General features: G+C 43.3%; 1 protein-coding gene across 1 annotated transcript; it reads right to left on the bottom strand.

Annotated features, from left to right (window-relative positions):
* Positions 1 to 202: 202 nt before the first annotated feature.
* On the bottom strand, positions 203 to 12,177 carry LOC149457999 (zona pellucida sperm-binding protein 4-like). Its single transcript, XM_089682773.1, has 12 exons — positions 12,018 to 12,177; positions 8,260 to 8,381; positions 6,992 to 7,088; positions 4,867 to 5,022; positions 3,958 to 4,145; positions 3,560 to 3,654; positions 2,990 to 3,117; positions 1,998 to 2,187; positions 1,773 to 1,923; positions 1,573 to 1,651; positions 1,232 to 1,342; positions 203 to 361 (listed from the first exon to the last, which is right to left on the bottom strand). The coding sequence occupies exons 1-12, from the start codon at positions 12,175 to 12,177 to the stop codon at positions 204 to 206; spliced, it is 1,635 nt and encodes a 544-aa protein (XP_089538899.1). The 3' UTR covers position 203.
* Between the last annotated feature and the right edge of the window lie 5,016 nt (positions 12,178 to 17,193).

Genomic DNA, 17,193 nt, shown 5'->3' with positions numbered 1-17,193 from the left:
CATAGTCCTAGGTCAAGAAATTAGTCTTCAACTCTGCCATACTTAAGCTGGCCGATGAATGTCACAGGGAACATTGGACAAAACCCAACATTGTGCCACTATAGGTTCAAGTGTTGCAGGAGGATATAGATTCATATGATAATCTGCCCCCAAAAAAGAAACCCTACTCATAATTTTGAAAAAACTCAATTTTATTCAGGCATTTACAGTGACATGTTTGTGTAGTCTTCAGCTCTGTTGTGCCATCTTCTATGTTGGTTAAGAGTCACAAGGATTATAGTCACAAGGATAACTGCCAAGACACCGCCAACAGCTGTTATTCCCTTTAGCCAAAGCATGGAAGAAGCAGGCTCAACGGCACCTAGTGGAACACAATAGCACCACCACATTAAATAGGCATTTTGCAAGTGATGCACCAAATCAATTAAATTCTCAATGTGCACAAACTGTTTTAGAACAAGTGTAGACAGCTTTAAAAAGTTAACCTTGCAAAAGTGGTAAAATGGATGACACCGATTAGCAAGGTCAGCCTTCTTAGTCTCTGCATTTAAGTGGAGATCACACAGCATGATTCCTAAGTTAAACAATAATCTCCTGCATTATACAAACCAGGTAAAAGCAATGGGGTTCCCAGGCTGCCAATTCTAATCTACTGAAGGGTAAAGCAGAAGCCCTCACCTCCCACTTTAAATTTGGTAGCATGTGTTCCTTACAAAAACCTTTGTGCCATCAAGTTACCTCCATAGTTCTTGCTGGAGGCCGACATTTTGCTGAGGCCCTAACAAGCAGTAAATCTTTAGACTAACCACATCCGCCTCTACTTTGTCACAGTGCTGAAAAAGGAGCAATTAAGCATGGTCAAAGCAGGCCAAGACAGTATTACTGGATTTTAAACAGTATAGGCACTCAAAACATGCTATCCCTGCAAAAAAGGTGCTAGCCTGCTTTTAAGTGATCTAGCACTTCATTTTCTACCCAGGTTCAACTTAAAAGGTCTTATAACCTCAAGCACAAAGTCAATGTCCAGAATCTGCTGAGAATCAGAATAGATTACACATTTCATGTTTTGAAAGGAGCATACTGAAACCTTTGGATCAGCACAACCACCATTATGTGCACAACAGTTTCACTACCAAGTCATTCAGGGGAACCTATATTGCAGGCTTTATAGTACTGTGATCAAGGCCCAGCTCAAGATGATCCATCAATCATGCCATTGCTAAATGCTCACCTCTGTCCATTTCATGGGAATCTTGACTTTCAGTGTCTTTGCCCTTAAAGATCACAGGTCCGCCTGAAGTAACAGTTAGTGATTCTCGCAGAGTCATATCAGCCATTCTCTCTGCAATAGGAAGAACCATGTTTAGCTCCAGTATACAGCATCATAACAGGTTTAGAGGTTCAACTAAACAAACTTTAGGCTTAAGCTGCCATCTGTTTAGGTGAGAATAAATCAGATTACAAGCCAACAGTGCTGTATTGTTCACATTACTGCCAGCTTGTGAAGTCCGAATATAGCTTTATTGCAAAGGCTAGAGAGTTCAAAACTAGTAAAGGTTCAATATCACTTACTTTTCTTTTGAGCACAGTTCACTGTGCAGGAATCTGTGGCAGATGGGACACATACTGATGCACTGCAGTGAAAGAACACCTGTAGGACACAGGTTAGTTAGTACCTTTCAACCAGCCCTCAGGTTTTTCCTCCCCCCTTTAAAAAAAAAAAAAAAAAAAAAAAAAAAAAAGGCAGGTCACATTTTGCCACACACACTTACCAGTCCACCAAGAGCAACCTGGGTGTTGGGAGCCACAAAAGTAAAAGTGCTGACCATGAAACGTTGGTAGTGTGTTGGAAGAGGCATGCTTTGTGATGGTGCTCCAACAGGAATCACCTGAGTAAGGTAGTTGTCTCCAGGAAAAGGGCAGCTGGAAGACACAAGACAGTTTGTAAAAACTGAAGTTGATTTGTGGTAGTCTATAAACCTTCCAGAAATGCTTACCTGTTAAATAGGATTGGCCACTGGGGAGCACCAGTAGAGCTAGGAGAGTTGGTGGCCCAGCAGTCGTCCAAAATGAGAAACAAGTTAGGATCATTCCTGTGTAGGATGTGAACCTCCAGGAAGACTGGCTCTCTGAGCACTTTGACTAAAGGGTAGTCTGCATCAGCATAGTATGAACTGTACCCTCCATCTGTAAGACAAGAGCACATATGTTAAAAAACCCACACTAATCTTTAGAAATAAGAGGGGGAAAGGTCTCTATGTCAAACCACCAGCAAGTCAGCTTTGTAGCTGAGAAACTGCAATAAAAAAAAAAAAAAAAAAAAAAAACACACCACAGACAACCGATTCAATTGAAGTTATTATTTTTGCCTGGTACCAATGAAAGGTTATATGTAAACCCAGGACAGTTTGACAAGCCTGAACTCTGGGCCCCAAGTAAAGAGACTAGTTCAAGCTTTCTAGAAGCATGTGTAAAGCATTTACACTTTAAATTGTAACAGTTTGCTCACCTGCTGGTTACAGTTGCACTACAACTCATTAACCCCCTTGCTAAGAGGGTGTCATCTCAGCAGCACCTGCTAACATCCAACTGGTGGATTGTAGCCTGTGCTTGAAGCAGCCTGTTCCAACAGACCCTTTTCAAAAATTGATTTTAGCATTGGTAGCAGTCTAAATGAGCACACCAATCTTATAGTGCACACAAGTGGTTAGGGCCAACTGGTTCAACCAACTCATTAAGGTGTTAAATCATTAATTGGTGTGGGGTCCAGGGCACTCTTTCTAGAATAGGTAGGTTACCACTGCAACCTGTTGATTTCTCAATGTTCCCATACTAGATCCAGTCATTCCCATACTAGATCCAGTCATTCCCATACTAGATCCAGTCATTCCCATACTAGATCCAGTCATTCCCATGTTACCAAAGAATTTCAATTTCCATTTGGTCTTTGTAGATTTTTCTAGATTCAGTTAACCCATTAACACATTACCTTTAGCTATTACCATCTCCAGCAGAAGAGGTCCTGGAGTAGACACGGGAGGTGGCGGTGGCAGTGTCATTACTTCAACTTCCAAAGGAATGCTAGCAGTTTTTCCATAAGTGCAGCGAATAGTTAGCCTGGATAAGGGAATTGTTATAGCAGTCAGCTACAGGTTTCAAATATGTTACAGGTGCTAAGATGTTGTAGCAACTACTAAGCATGATGCACCAGAAAGAAATGAGTTTGTGAATCAAAGGTAAAGAAGATTTTGTCCATAAAACTGACCATCTTTAGACATGGCCTCAACTTCCATTGACCAATATTCTGGCCCAGTAGTTACATTCTGCAGTTATCCCTTTCATGTCTCAGCCTCCTGCTACTCATCTAGACTAAAGCTTTAGATTTGTGCAGTATGAGCGATCACTGGACAAGTTAGGAATTTTAGTTAGCAGATTTTGGAAATCTGCTTATGTACTTGCATATTAACAAGGATAAAGACTGGTGTTCAATGCAGACAGTTGAAGGCTACTTTTGGTTTGAAAGTCATTTTATACAGACTTAGGACCACTTTAAACATACCTCATTGTACTGTCTCTTGTGACTGAAGATCCTTGCCATGTTTCCACCACTTTGTTTGCAACAAGTGTGCTCTCATAAGTCATGCTGTCAGATACCTATAAAAAAAAAAAAAAAAAACTAGCATCAATTTAGAGGTTGCACTTATGTGCATGGAAATGCATCTGTTTTGGTGACTATTGTAAAGCAAAAACATTAAGGATTGTCAGAGTTAGTTTTCTGATGGCATTTGCATTCAACAACTACTAGCCTTTCTGGTTGGCAACATGTCAACCACTCCTCTAGGACTTGACACTGAAATTTGGACACATTCAACTTCATGAAGTTTGTCAGATTAAGGGAGAAATCTGGAAATAGTGACTAAGCCATCAGTACAATTCTATTTAGAAAAAGGACCTCACCTCTTTTCCAGTACTGCATGACAAAGGAAACCTGAAGCCAACAAATGAGCCTGTTTTTGAGGTGCTGAAGCCAGGACATGAGGTGGAATCAATGCCCACCACTCTAACTGAATCCAGTATCAAAGATGGCAAAGTAAGATCAGTTGACACAACCACCACCATGGTGCCATCAGTGCATTGGGCAGTCACTGCAAAACAAAAAAAAAAAAAAAAAAAAAGTTAGACAGGTTTGACTCAGTTGCCTGCCCTAAAGTGAAGGCAAATAAACCATTTATAGTTCTAGAGCCTCACATTCTATCATTGTCTGGGAAAGTATGTCTAATGCAATGAGGCAAACATCACCTGTCTGAAAATTAAAGGTTTACAGACTAATGGTGAGATATGGCAGTGTGCCAGCCTGGCCACATTATCCTATACAACCCACAAACATTAAAGTGCTTGCAGCATCTAATGACCTATATGAAAGTCATGCTGTTACAGTTTAAGCAAACATGGCCTAAACATAGACACCACAGCTAAATGCTGGTGGTATTGTGGTATCCAATTAGCAGACCTAATCCCTGTGGTTCTGAATGGACACTTGGTACATGGCATCTCAACTTCAAAAAGGCAAACACCAGTGCTGCTAAAGCCCACTGAAATCTCCCCATTGTATGAGTCATAGTCAGTGATGGGGTGGAGATCTGTACTACAAGATTTGTCCCAAATCTGGAGTAGAAAGCTTCTATACACCCTGGGTCTAGGATTCAAGGGACCCACTGAAAATGATTTGAAGGACACCACAGCACTATTATGCAGGTGGGTTAAGGCCTTTTAGTAAAACTCAACCCCAGTATGCAAGTACATGAGGTAGTGACACTTAGATTTAGTTACAAATTGATGCTTAACGCAAAAAGTGTACTAACTTACTTTTGTTTCCATAGTAACAGGGATTTCCAAGGTTACTCTGGGCGTAGCAGCATCCAATACTTTCACAGAGATCTCTGGACACAGTTGTATTAGCACAAGGAATTCGGTCAGCTGTTGGGATAGCAGCACATTCGCCAGCACTAGGAGCTTCCATTGCTATGCAGAAAGATATGGTAATTGAGATTTAGGCGATTCTGTGCACAACTGAAAGATAAGTCCACTTTAGTTCTGATAGCAGTGGCAGTTTTACTGCAAACTATGCACAATTTGCCTTTAAATGTTTTTGGGATTTAAGGTACTGTACATGGTTTATTTTTGCTCTATGCAAAGACATAGCACTTTCAGCACTCCAGACATGGCATGTCCTCAAAAAGTGCCAGGACACATTCATCAGGTTCCCAGGGTGAAAATGGCAAAGTGGACAAATATGGGATCAGTGGTAAAAAGTCAATCTCCCCTCCCCACACCTCCATGGAAGGAAAAGTGCCCCTGTATTGGTGGTGTTGCATCTCTAGTGTCAGATCTGATGGACTGAGTGGCTTGAAGGGGAGGTGGGCTGAAAAGTGTCACTTGAGATGTGGCAATCACTGGTGCCCCTCTGAAAATAAATGTAGCATACAACTTCAGGAGTTCTAAAATCCAGGCAGCAAGGTGGTGATATATCCCTGTCTCACTGCCCATCACTTACTGTACTGCAGCCGTGTGCATTGCATGCAGTTGCAGCATTGTCTCACTTTAATTTTGCCATGAAGCAGGCCATTGCATGTGTACAGCTGTATCCTGTTCTGGGGAAGGCAGGGTTAAAAAAAAAATTCTACCCTCCATCCATGTGATTCAGCCCCTAAGGGCTTGTGTACTTTGCCATTTTGGCAGTAACAGGAGGTTGAACTGTGCTCTTCTGCCCCTCTCCCTTATCTGAAGGGTAGTACCAACTGCTGAACACAGCTCAAGCAAGTAGATTTGGCTGACCTACAAACCGTATACAATGCATGGCACTGATGCAGATGTTAGGGGGTTAACAGGCAGTGAGGTAACTTACCACCTGTTAAATGCCTTCTGAAAAGTGATACAATGCAAGTTGCTCTTCATATGGCTAGAGCTAATGAAAGTGTAAACTAGCTCCAACTGTTCATTCACCCTTTTGCAGATGTGAAAGGCATGCATTTGCACGGAATGTACAAAGCAGCCCTTCAAATTTCAATAGGCTACACAACTTTAAAAGTGCTGCACCAAAATGCATAGTACTCATTACCATTTGTTTTGGCATGGGCAAAGAGCAAAAGCAAGGTGCACCACCACATGCCTGCAAATGGGCTATGTTTGTGCACTGTGAGAATGCATGCACATTCCTGCAAGATAAAAGTATCAACCTAGGTAAGACAAGATGGAGGGGAGCTTCCCCTTTGCTGCCTCTGCATATGGGATTTGTGATCCAAGTACAGTTTCTCCTTTCCCTCTCCACATAAGGACAGTCTGCCCTTACTCAGAAGAGTCACTTACTCTGAGGGCTAACCTCAGTCTCAGCATGGCCCTGCTGCAGTCTCTCCACTGGCTCTTCTGCCCTTTGTGGGATGGGAGAAAATCCCCCTTCCCAGCAGCAACCAGCTGCTGATCCTGACAGGAGTGACACTGCAATCACTCCTGTCAGTGGAGAGTTGGACAAGCAGCCAGTGCACCCCCTCCCTTCAGCACCCAGGGCATGTGCCCCACCACCCTTTTAAGTAGGACTGCCAGCTTGGTCTGCTCTTTTTACATTACACCATTAGCCAAACAAGTCAAATACATTCAATAGTATGGGCTCTACACAGTAGCTGAGGTAAAGATTTCTATACCCACCAGCACATGCATGCTGACTGCTTGATAAGCTGTAATGCAACAGATTGTACAGCAATTTTAACAATTTCTGGGTGGCCAAATAAGAGTATTCCATTTCAACAATGTGGCAGGCCAGATCTGGGAATGCACCATTATAAAAACTAAAATGCCCAAGCAAAGAGTTGCACCTATTATGCAAAGTTAACACATACAGCAGTACATTCAGTGTGATCTGGTTTTGCCATTATCACATCAGTCATGCAAACCTCTAAGAAAATGAGCAGTTAGAGATGTTTGAAGCAAAGTTTACCAAAGAGAATTGGGCATTTGAGATCCTTCTTGTGGTACTGAGATTTTCCGTTTTGAAGAAATTCTTCCAGACTAATAGTCATCACATGTTCCCCATCCTAAGAAAGAAAAAAAAAAAAAAAATAAAGGAAAATACCTTTAGTTACCTAGACCAGGGGTAGGAAACCCGCAGCTCGGGCTGTTACAGGACTAAAAGTTCCATCATGCTTCTGCAAGTCATAACTAACTCAGTTTTGTAATGTTGCAATCCCTCATGGGAAATGTAGTTCAACAGCTAGAGAGCCACAGGTTGCCTACCCCTGAGCAAGACATTCATATTTCTTGTACAATTAGATTACTCCATATATACATATACGGCCAGTGGAATACTATAACCTCCCCCAAATTTGACTAGAGCAAAGTATTAGAATGACCCCCCCCCTCCCACACCACAACACAAGTGTTAAAGCCAGCTTAAGATTCTCTCCCCCCCATGTCAAGTTGACAGTGACCACCAAGGTGGCTGTAGCACCAACCCCTTGGGAGTTGCTGAGTTTTGGGTCCCCTATAATCTTTATCACCAGCTGCTTGAGGGAATCCCTAGCCAAGGGGACCCAGAAACGGCTATTTAGCAAAGCAGCCACAGATGAGGAGCTAGTTGGGTTTGCCACCTGACTGCCCCCTCTTATTTGGCCCAGGGGGTGTAGGGTTACTCACTCAGTGGCTGTCTTCAGGCTTTACACTGGCTCCTCCCCTGCTCCACAGGTAGTCCTCTCAAGGGATGGTGAGGCTAGGAGATCCTCCCCTGCCTGCAGGTAGGTCCCTCTTCTGGACCACCTCCCAGGCTCCATCTTTCACCCAACACTGACCACTCCCTGATCAGGCTCTTATACACAAGTGCTGTCATGACCCCTTGCCAAGCCTCCTGCTTGTCGATTGGTCAAGATGTATGCAGATCTGTCCCTCCCAAACCCACAGAAATGTTTCAAGCTTCTAGAGCAGGGGGAGGCATCTGGGAACAGACCTCAACAGCCCTCAGACCTGACCCAGAATAACCTTGTTGACTCATCCCGGGCTATTATCCAGCCTCCAACTAAAAGCCTAGCTAGCTCCCCCTGGCTAACTAGAGGGGTGCTGCATAATGGTGGAGAATTACCTTGCAGAAGCAAGAGGGCAGTACTAAAGTTTGGCATTCAAATCATTCTCTAAAACAAATACACTTCTATAGGGCATTTTACAAAACTCCATTTCAGTCCCAGCCCTTTTGAGTCCTGCATGTTACCATCTTACCTCTTCTTTCATAAAGCAGCCATCAAATGAAGCACCAACCATTACAGATCCGTCCAAATCCTGTCCTACCCATGTGCCACAGGCAGAGTTATTGCCCAAGTAGTGAGGTTTTCCATTATGATCTAAAGGAAAAACATGCAAGTTTAACAAAAGCTTTTCAGAAGAGTTCACACATTCATAGTTATGACCTTCTTGGCAATTTACAGCTGTGGAGCAAGTCTAAACATCCTGAGGAACACCACTCAGACCCTTAAAAGGTGTCTAGAGCATATCAAACATTTAATGCAAATCTGGTGCTGCAATTCTAGTATTTAAGAAAAAAAAAAAAGTTGCCCTATGAGGGCAACCCTTCTCCCCCCTCATTCAGAAGATAGACCAGTGAGGTTAATAAGTATTGGATACGCTACATCTCAACACCCTAGAAAAAAAGTGTCCCATTTTTAGTAGGAAAATGTAGCACATAACACCAAGGGCTAGATAATGCAGGAAGGAAAAAAAGAAAAGAAAAAAAGGCTGTATTGCAGCTTAACATTCCTTAGATGTGTTAGGCCTCTTACACCCCCTCCCCCTTTAAGACTACTTGTACCCCATCTATGGAGAAGCAATGTGGTCACCCTAGGCTGACCATTTACTTAGGACTGGAAACAAGTACAAAAACACCCCTCATTTATGTATGGGGGGAGGAGTTTAGTACATCATAGAAGATACCAGCACTTGTCCAAGTCTAGAAATTCCATAAACTGGTATTTTTAGAAGTGTGTTAAACATGAAAGTCCCACAGCCACACTGATTGTTATAAATAAAATTCTGGTAAGTGTATTTGTTTTTTGCTAGTACTGGGTTAGACCTTTTGCCTTCATTCTTTGTGGCATAGATTCAACAAGGTGTTGGAAACACTGCTCAGATTTGGGACCATATTGACACGGTTGTCAATCTCAAACCAACCTGCCCATTCTGATATTTTAAGACATTTTTGGCCACAACTGCTGTGGACTACATTTTTTTTTGGACCACAATCTAAACTCTAGCAGTTGTGTGAAAATCTCAGTACATCAGCAGTTTGAAATACTCAGATCAGCCCATAGCAATATTCTGAACTTCAGCAAGTAGTCTTCACCATGTCTAGATATGTTGAGTTGATGCCATGTGATTGGCTGATTAGCAGTTTTACCAAGCAAACAGGTGTACCCAAGAGGGTGGTGAGTATACAGTAATACATTGTATTTTAGGCACACTTCAACCTCTTGCAGGAAGGTATGGTTCACAACCCCGCCCCCCCATACATTTGTTACTGCATTTTGTATTCATGCTGCTAGTGCAATATTTCTGCATTAGCATCCATGATCCTGCCTCCAGAGTGACTGGCATGTTTTACAAAATGTTGCAATGTTCAGATATTCCATTTCTTGGTTTACTGCAAGTCAGATCTGTAGCAAGCGTGCAGGAGAACCTCAGAATTTGGCTTCTTGTGTCAAATCAGCAATTTGACAGTGAAGCAGACAAGGCCAACAGCCACAGTTACCATATTGATAGTCCTGATTTTTCACTTATTGCCATAATCAGTCATGAAGCAGCAACGGAAGTTAATACAGATGTTCCAACTACAGTAACCCAGAATATGCAAAGCATTTTAGCAGTACAGCGTAGGGGAGAGTCCAAATGTCTGTGCCTGCACAGCAGGCATCCACACAGCAGTGTGCTCTTACTGGACAGTAGACTCCATACTACAGCATGGGGCCAAAGTGGACACACGTTTTCTAACAGTTTCCCCTGTACTGAAAATAGTCACAGGTTTGGAAGACTACCAGAGTCCCACTTGTGTTCATTAGGTAACATGCAGCAACCCTCCCATACATTTGGATAGTAGGTGGCACCTTACTTGGATTTCTAAGTATAAAATTAGCCTCTTGAGGGCTGCTGAGTTTTTGGGTCCCCCTAAGCTCTGCACAGTGAGGCAACATGCATTTTCCACATGTTCAGTCCAAAGTCAGTAAACAGTCCATGAGCTTTTTTTGTATATGGGATGTATACAAGTATATAGGATGCCCAATGGAACTGAACTTGAGGGACAAACTTCTTAATGGCAAGCACCCAGCACAATATATCCTAGGCCATCTACTCCATGAGTGGCATGTCCCATCTGAAAGATTAGCACAATCTTTGCAAGGAGCACTTTGTCCCCTTAAATAAATCTCAGACCCCAGATGAAAGTATCATGTATTCTAGGGCAAGGGATTCCAAGACGCAAGTAATGCAGTCCCAGGGAGAACCAACTGGGTATTACACCTGACAACCTACTCCCCTTTGGCCCAGGTGGTGTATGAGTACTGTCCTGTAGCTTTAAAGTTTGAAGCCACTTTCAGGCCTTATGCTAGGCTGAAATTTTCCCTTCTGTCCAGCATCACCCTCTAGGCAGACCCCCCCTTCCAGGCTTCACACTAGCAGTACTTCCTCTTCCCATCTTCTACCACCGACTAAGGTTTCTAGAGCAGATGAGATATCAGAACTGTCCTACAGAGCAGTTCAGCTTTAACCTGAAGTAAGCTCGCCGACTCAAACCCAAGCTTCTAGCAAGCCTCCAACAATGAAAAACAAAACCCACACCCCATCTTACACTAGAGGGCATTAAACGAGGAAAGGTTGACACCTGCCATCAAATCTTGGCAATACCCAAGGGGTCCCATGGTCTGCATTTTCTATTCAACCTCATTTTAAACCAATCCAAGTTAACAGGAGAGGATTTTATTCCAATTTTTGCTGACCATTTTAGGCCTCAAAATTTATTAATCAGGCTGGTTGTAGCAGCAGCAAAACCCTGCTTATTGTTGGACTCCATACCCACAATACATGGTAAATGTTGAAATTGAATAGCTCATACCTTTAGCCAAGATAGGGGTTACCCATTACCCAAAGTAAAGGCAGCTTTAGGGAATCAAAATGTAATCAGGGCATGATTGAAAGTTACACAGCCCACTTTAACCCCCTCCCCCCAATCAATTTTATTTCTCACTTAAAGAGCTTGGGCCAAGCTATGCAAAGCATTCTGATTAGATGAGTTGGCAATAGCAACAATGTCTACCTCATCAAAATGAGAAGACTTTGCATTCACTAAGAGTGCTCTCCATTAGCATTTTCACAGTAGTTGTGTCCCTATTAAAATTCACCACTATTCTCCCTGTCAGTGGAAACTTACCAATATGATCAGGGACTCAAAAACTCCCTCCCAGCTTAACAGAGCACCATATAATAGTAGCTATAAAGACATCTTCCTTCATTATCTAGGTAGATAAGAGACAGCCACTTTGCACAAGCATCTTTAGGTGCTTAAGCCAGCCTTTTAACCAAAAAGGATTCCTTGAAAAACTCAGGGAGCCCTGAAAGTTATTACAACTCTACAGATCATGGTACATTAATGCAATGGTCAGGGGAGGGGTGGGGAATGCATGGTCATTTAGAATAATGCTTTAAGAACATTAAGCACCATTGTTAGTGTTACTCATCTGAGAAGGCATTCAGTGCTCAAAGAACCACTAGAAGAATCCAGATCCCTGGTTGAGAGAGGCTGCTTTAAGCAGTAAAGACTGCAGTTTTATATGATAATGGACACATACTAGCCCCTTACCCCAGCATGTTTCTATGTTGTAAAACCAAGGGTCAACACCAATGACAAGTTACTTTACCAGCCTCCAGAAATCTGGAACAAAGGCTACATAAGCCAACACTACACAGTACTACATAATGAAAGTACTTATACTCACCAATAACTGATAGCACAAAAGCAAAATCATTCAGCAATTCAGGGAGCAAGAACTGCATGTAATCAAATCCACAGCGGAGGCGGGATGGATCATCCCAAGAATCCAGACTGCCAGACACAAAGCCACAGACCCATAACACTGCTACAAGGATCAAAACCATCTTGCCTAGCAGCTACCAATACCTTCCGTAGCCAAAAGCTCCCCATTTATATGCTGGATCAGTAATTGATTGCCCAGCTATTGTGGTGAGTGCAGGTGTATTGAATGATGGTAAAGGCCAGCTATCAAGTGCTGGAAAGTTTCATTAACTCATTCCTAATCTATAATCTTTATGTGAACATTTTTGGAGAAGTTTTTCATGACTTAAAGGGTAAGTTGACATTTAAAAAAAAGAAAATGCCCCCTTTTTGTTGCAGGTAAAATAATGTGCATTTAGTTTTTTTCTTTTGGAGCCTGGAAAGCATTGCACTAGTGATCAGCAGATTGCTGGTGCCATGCAGGACTTCTGCAGATGTGACAGTGTATCTGTCTGCTCATACCTCATAATTCGAATGTTAAAAGCAAACTTTTTTTAAACACTTTTGAACTACATTTGTCAAGTCATTGAATTCACTCATCTTGTACTAACCCCATAATTCTCCTTTAACCACTTGCCTACAGGGCACTTATACCCCCTTCATGCCCAGGCCAATTCAATTTTTAGCTTTCAGCGCTGTCGCACTTTGAATGATAATTGTGCGGTCATGCAACACTATACCCATATGAAATTTTTATCATTTCTTTCACACAAATAGAGCTTTCTTTGGTGGTATTTAATCACTGCTGGGTGTTTTATTTTTTGCGCTATAAACAAAAAAAGAGCAAAAAAATTGTTTTTCTTTATTTCTATTATAAAATTTTCCAAGGAGGTAATTTTTCTACTTCACTGATGTGCATTGATGAGGCTGCACTGATAGGCAGCACTGATGGGCACTGATAGGCAACACTGATGAGCTGGCACTGATGAGGTGGCACTGATGCTGCTGCACTGATATGCAACAATGATGGGCACTGATAGGCGGCACTGATAGGCAGCACTGATGGGCAGCACTGATGCACACTGATGGGTGGCACTGACTGGCGGCACTGACTGGCGGGACTGTTGGGCATTGATGGGTGGCACTGCTGGGCAGCACTGATGGGGTGCACTGCTGTGCACTGGTGGGTGGCACTGCTGGGCACAGGTGGGTGGCATTACTAGGTACTGATGGGCACAGGTGGGTGGCACTGCTGGGAACTGATGGGTACAGGTGGGTGGCACTTGTGGGCAGCACTGCTGGTCACAGGTAGGCGGCACTAGTGGGTGGGACTGCTGGGCACTGCTAATCAGGACACTGATCATCAGTGTAATGATGAACGGTGCCGATCCGTCCTCTGACAATTATCAGCAGTATTTTCCTCACACTGTGACAGTGTAAGGAAAGTGCAGCTGATAACCAGCAACTGCATTTACCGGTGATCTGCTGTGTCCTTCTCTCTAGTTCCCTGGTCTCCTCCTCCCATGCCCGCCTCCAGGACTTCTCCAGGGTGTCACCCATCCTCTGGAACTCCCTGCCCCAACCCATCAGATTATCACCTACTCTCCTCTCCTTTAGGCACACCCTGAAAACCCATCTCTTCAGGGAAGCCTACCCCACCCCCTGCTAACTTGCCGACCTCCTCCACTCTTCCTACCACTCCATCCCCAACAGCTATATTCTCCTGTGCCACCATCCCCTCCCTCCTAGATTGTAAGCTCGAAAGAGCAGGGCCCTCAATCCCCTCATGTTTTGCATTGTATTGGTATTGTTCTGTCACATGTTCTGTCCCCCTTTGTAATCGGCGCTTTATAAATACTGTATAATAATAATAATAAAATAATAGTAACACAGCTCTAGATAATCCACATTGACTCACAAGATACTGGAGAGTTTAATAAAAGACCACACAGATGAGTTCTTGCTGGAAAAAATATTTTAAGCAACAAACAGCATGGATTCATGAAATTTATGATTAAGCACGAGATCGTGTGAAACGCGTTAACAGGTCCTGTATTCATGTCCTGGTGTTTTGTGTGTCCTATGGATCAATAAATACACACTATATTCATCTATCCTCTGGTGTGCTGCTGACCCTTCTTCCTACTGCATCGTGTGTGATGACGAGCCAGAGCCTGCACCTGTTGTGGATTGATCTGGATTGTTTGCCTGAGTGGTATACCTCTGTTCTTTGGATACATGAAAGACAGAAGTTGTCAAACAAATCTGATTTCTTTTTATGAAGTGAGCAAAACCTTGGACAGAGGGGTGGCAATGGATGTAGTATACTTGGACAGAGGGGTGGTGGTGGACGTGGTATACTTGGACAGAGTGGTGGCGGTGGACGTGGTATACTTGGACAGAGGGGTGGCGGTGGACGTGGTATACTTGGACAGAGGGGTGGCGGTGGATGTGGTATACTTGGACAGAGGGGTGGTGGTGGACATGGTATACTTGGACAGAGGGGTGGCGGTGGACATGGTATACTTGGACAGAGGGGTGGCGGTGGATGTGGTATACTTGAACAGAGGGGTGGCAGTGGACATGGTATACTTGGACAGAGGGGTGGCGGTGGACGTGGTATACTTGGATTTTGCAAAAGCGTTTGACACAGTTCCCCACACATGGCTAATGTGTGAGGTAAATTCTACAGGCCTGGAAAAATCCATATGTAAATGGATATAAAAATGGCTAAAATATGGTATTCAGAGAGTAGTGGTTAATGATTCATACTCTGAATGGTCTGGGGTCATCAGTGGTGTACCCCAAGGTTCAGTGTTGGGACCCTTATGTAATACATTTATAAACGATATAGGGTCTAAGATTAAAAATCCCATTTCAGTCTTTGCAGATGACACCAAGCTGTGCAGTGGAATAACGTCCTTACAGGATGTCTCCAATTTACAAGCCGACCTCAATGCACTGTTTAATTGGGCAACTATGTGGCAGATGAGGTTTAATGTTGATAAATGTAAGGTTATGCACTTGGGGGCTAAGAATATGCATGCTTCATACATACTAGGGGGGTACAACTGGGGGAATCAATGGTGGAGAAGGATCTGGGAGTTCTGGTAGATCACAAGCTTAATAATGGCATGCAATGCCAAGGTGCGGGTTCTAAAGTGAGCAAAATCCTCTCTTGTATTAAAAGAGGTATAGACTCCAGAGAGAGAGATATCATATTACCCCGGTACAAATCATTAGTAAGACCTCATCTGGAATATGCAGTTCAGTTTTGGGCACCAATTCACAAAAAGAACATTGGGGAACTGGAGAAAGTACAGAGAAGGGCAACCAAACTGATAACAGGCATGGAGGAGCTCAGCTATGAGGAAAGATTAGAGGAACTGAATTTATTCTCTCTTGAGAAGAAGAGATTAAGCGGGGATATGATCAACATGTATAAATACATCAGTGGTTCATATAGTGAACTCGGTGTAGAGTTATTCACCCTGAGGTTATCACAGAGGACAAGGGGGCACTCTTTATGTCTGGAGGAAAAGAAATTTAATCTCCAAACACGGAAAGGTTTCTTCACAGTAAGCTGTGAAAATGTGGAATAGACTCCCTCAAGAACTGGTTCTGGCCAGCACCGTGGATTGCTTTAAAAAAAGCCTGGGTTCTTTCTTGGATACACAGAATATAACTGGATACTAACATTTATAGGTAAAGTTGATCCAGGGAATATCCAATTGCCTCTTGGGGGATCAGGAAGATTTTCTTTCCCAGCAGGAGCCAATTGGATCATGCTTTGCTGGTTGTTTTTGCCTTCCTCTGGATGTGAGTGTAGGATTATAACATTTTTTTTTTTGTTTTTTTTTAATGGTTGAACTGGATGGACTTTTGTCTTTTTTCAGCCAGACTAACTATGTAACTAAGGTGACCCCAGTGCTGGCAGAGAGGGGCAGGGGAGAGGCAAAAAAGAATGCTGTGCAGGCCCGAGTTTCCAAATGGTCAGTCCGCCCCTGGGTAGGCTTCATCCACACCCTGGCTTTTATACAATTTTGGGGCAAATTTTAGGCTTTTTTCCAAGGCACCCCTGAAGAAACCTGAAGGCACCTTGGTTGAAAAATGCTGTTCTATCTAATTGATTGTCATGCTGGTTCAGTTCTCTGCAATACCTTGTTTCTCAGTAGTCCCAGCTGGGATTAAGTGTCTGACATTATCCAGATCCATGCCCTATGGCCTTTTAATGCTCAAAGGAATGGTACCTGGACCCCGCACTGGAAACACAGGGACAGTCTGTAATGTTGCTGGTAATCAGTGGTCCCTGCATAACAGGACCTTGTGAAATAATATATTGCCTTGCAGACTGAGGGGTGCTGTATAGGTTCAGGGCAGTAAGCCAATGTAGGGGAGGCAGTGGTGATTGGTGAAGATTGGACACTCTTAGATGGAGTCCTGCAGCAGGAGTGGTGAGTACTCTGGAATAACCCTATGCTGATACCCATGCCCTGGCTAGTGGTGCTCCTCCCCCCTTCCTGGAGGTAGATTATGGTCCTTTTAATGTGGGTGGGTGTTCAGCTGTAGGTGTTATCTGCTATGGTTCCCAGACCACTCCAAATGCTCTCTATTAGAGTAGAGCTAAGGGATAGTCCAGGTTGTGTGGATGCCTGGTCAGGAGGCAGGGAGCTCCTTTCCACCCCTGTATTCAGAGGTCTTTTTTGACATGGAGCCTCTCAGCTGAAGCAGACCACTGTTTTATTTGGATCACCTGTGTGACAAGCGGAAGCGTTCCCCCTCATCCCCACCCTCCTTATTAACAAGGAAGGAAAAAGGGGAGTAAGAAATAGAGGAAGACATTAATATTTCAATAGAAGGGGACCATGAAGGACTGCTTCCTCAGTTTACTACAGGAATAAAGGACTGATTCACACTTAAGCATTTCATTGTAAGTAGAATTGTAGCAGTTTTATATTGCAGAAGAGATATACTTTGTATAATAAAGGCTTCTTACTTTCCTGTTTTCGTTCTATTTTTTGTGTGCATGTGCAGCTCAGTGTACAATCCCGGCATGTGCCGAATGCTGGAATGAATGAACTCAAATGCCCATTTGCAGGAGTTATGTCATCCCAGGCCGGGCCTGGTGATCCTGGAGAAACCTGCACAGAAGATATCAG

The sequence above is a fragment of the Staurois parvus genome, unplaced genomic scaffold (assembly GCF_062004578.1).
Source record: "Staurois parvus isolate SC_StPar_1 unplaced genomic scaffold, SC_StPar_1.0 ptg000298l, whole genome shotgun sequence".
Taxonomy (NCBI): Eukaryota; Metazoa; Chordata; class Amphibia; order Anura; family Ranidae; genus Staurois; species Staurois parvus.
Note: the sequence above shows the minus strand (reverse complement) of the source record. Positions and strands in the feature narration are given on the sequence as shown.

Bases quoted from the DNA above. Each gene is read 5' to 3' on its own strand.
- LOC149457999 (XM_089682773.1), bottom strand. From the start codon at position 12,177: ATGGTTTTGATCCTTGTAGCAGTGTTATGGGTCTGTGGCTTTGTGTCT. The intron at 3,118-3,559 runs GTATGTTTAAAG...TCCCTTATCCAG, and splicing joins ACAAGAGACAGTACAATGAG to GCTAACTATTCGCTGCACTT. The intron at 1,924-1,997 runs GTAAGCATTTCT...TGTGTCTTCCAG, and splicing joins TGGCCAATCCTATTTAACAG to CTGCCCTTTTCCTGGAGACA.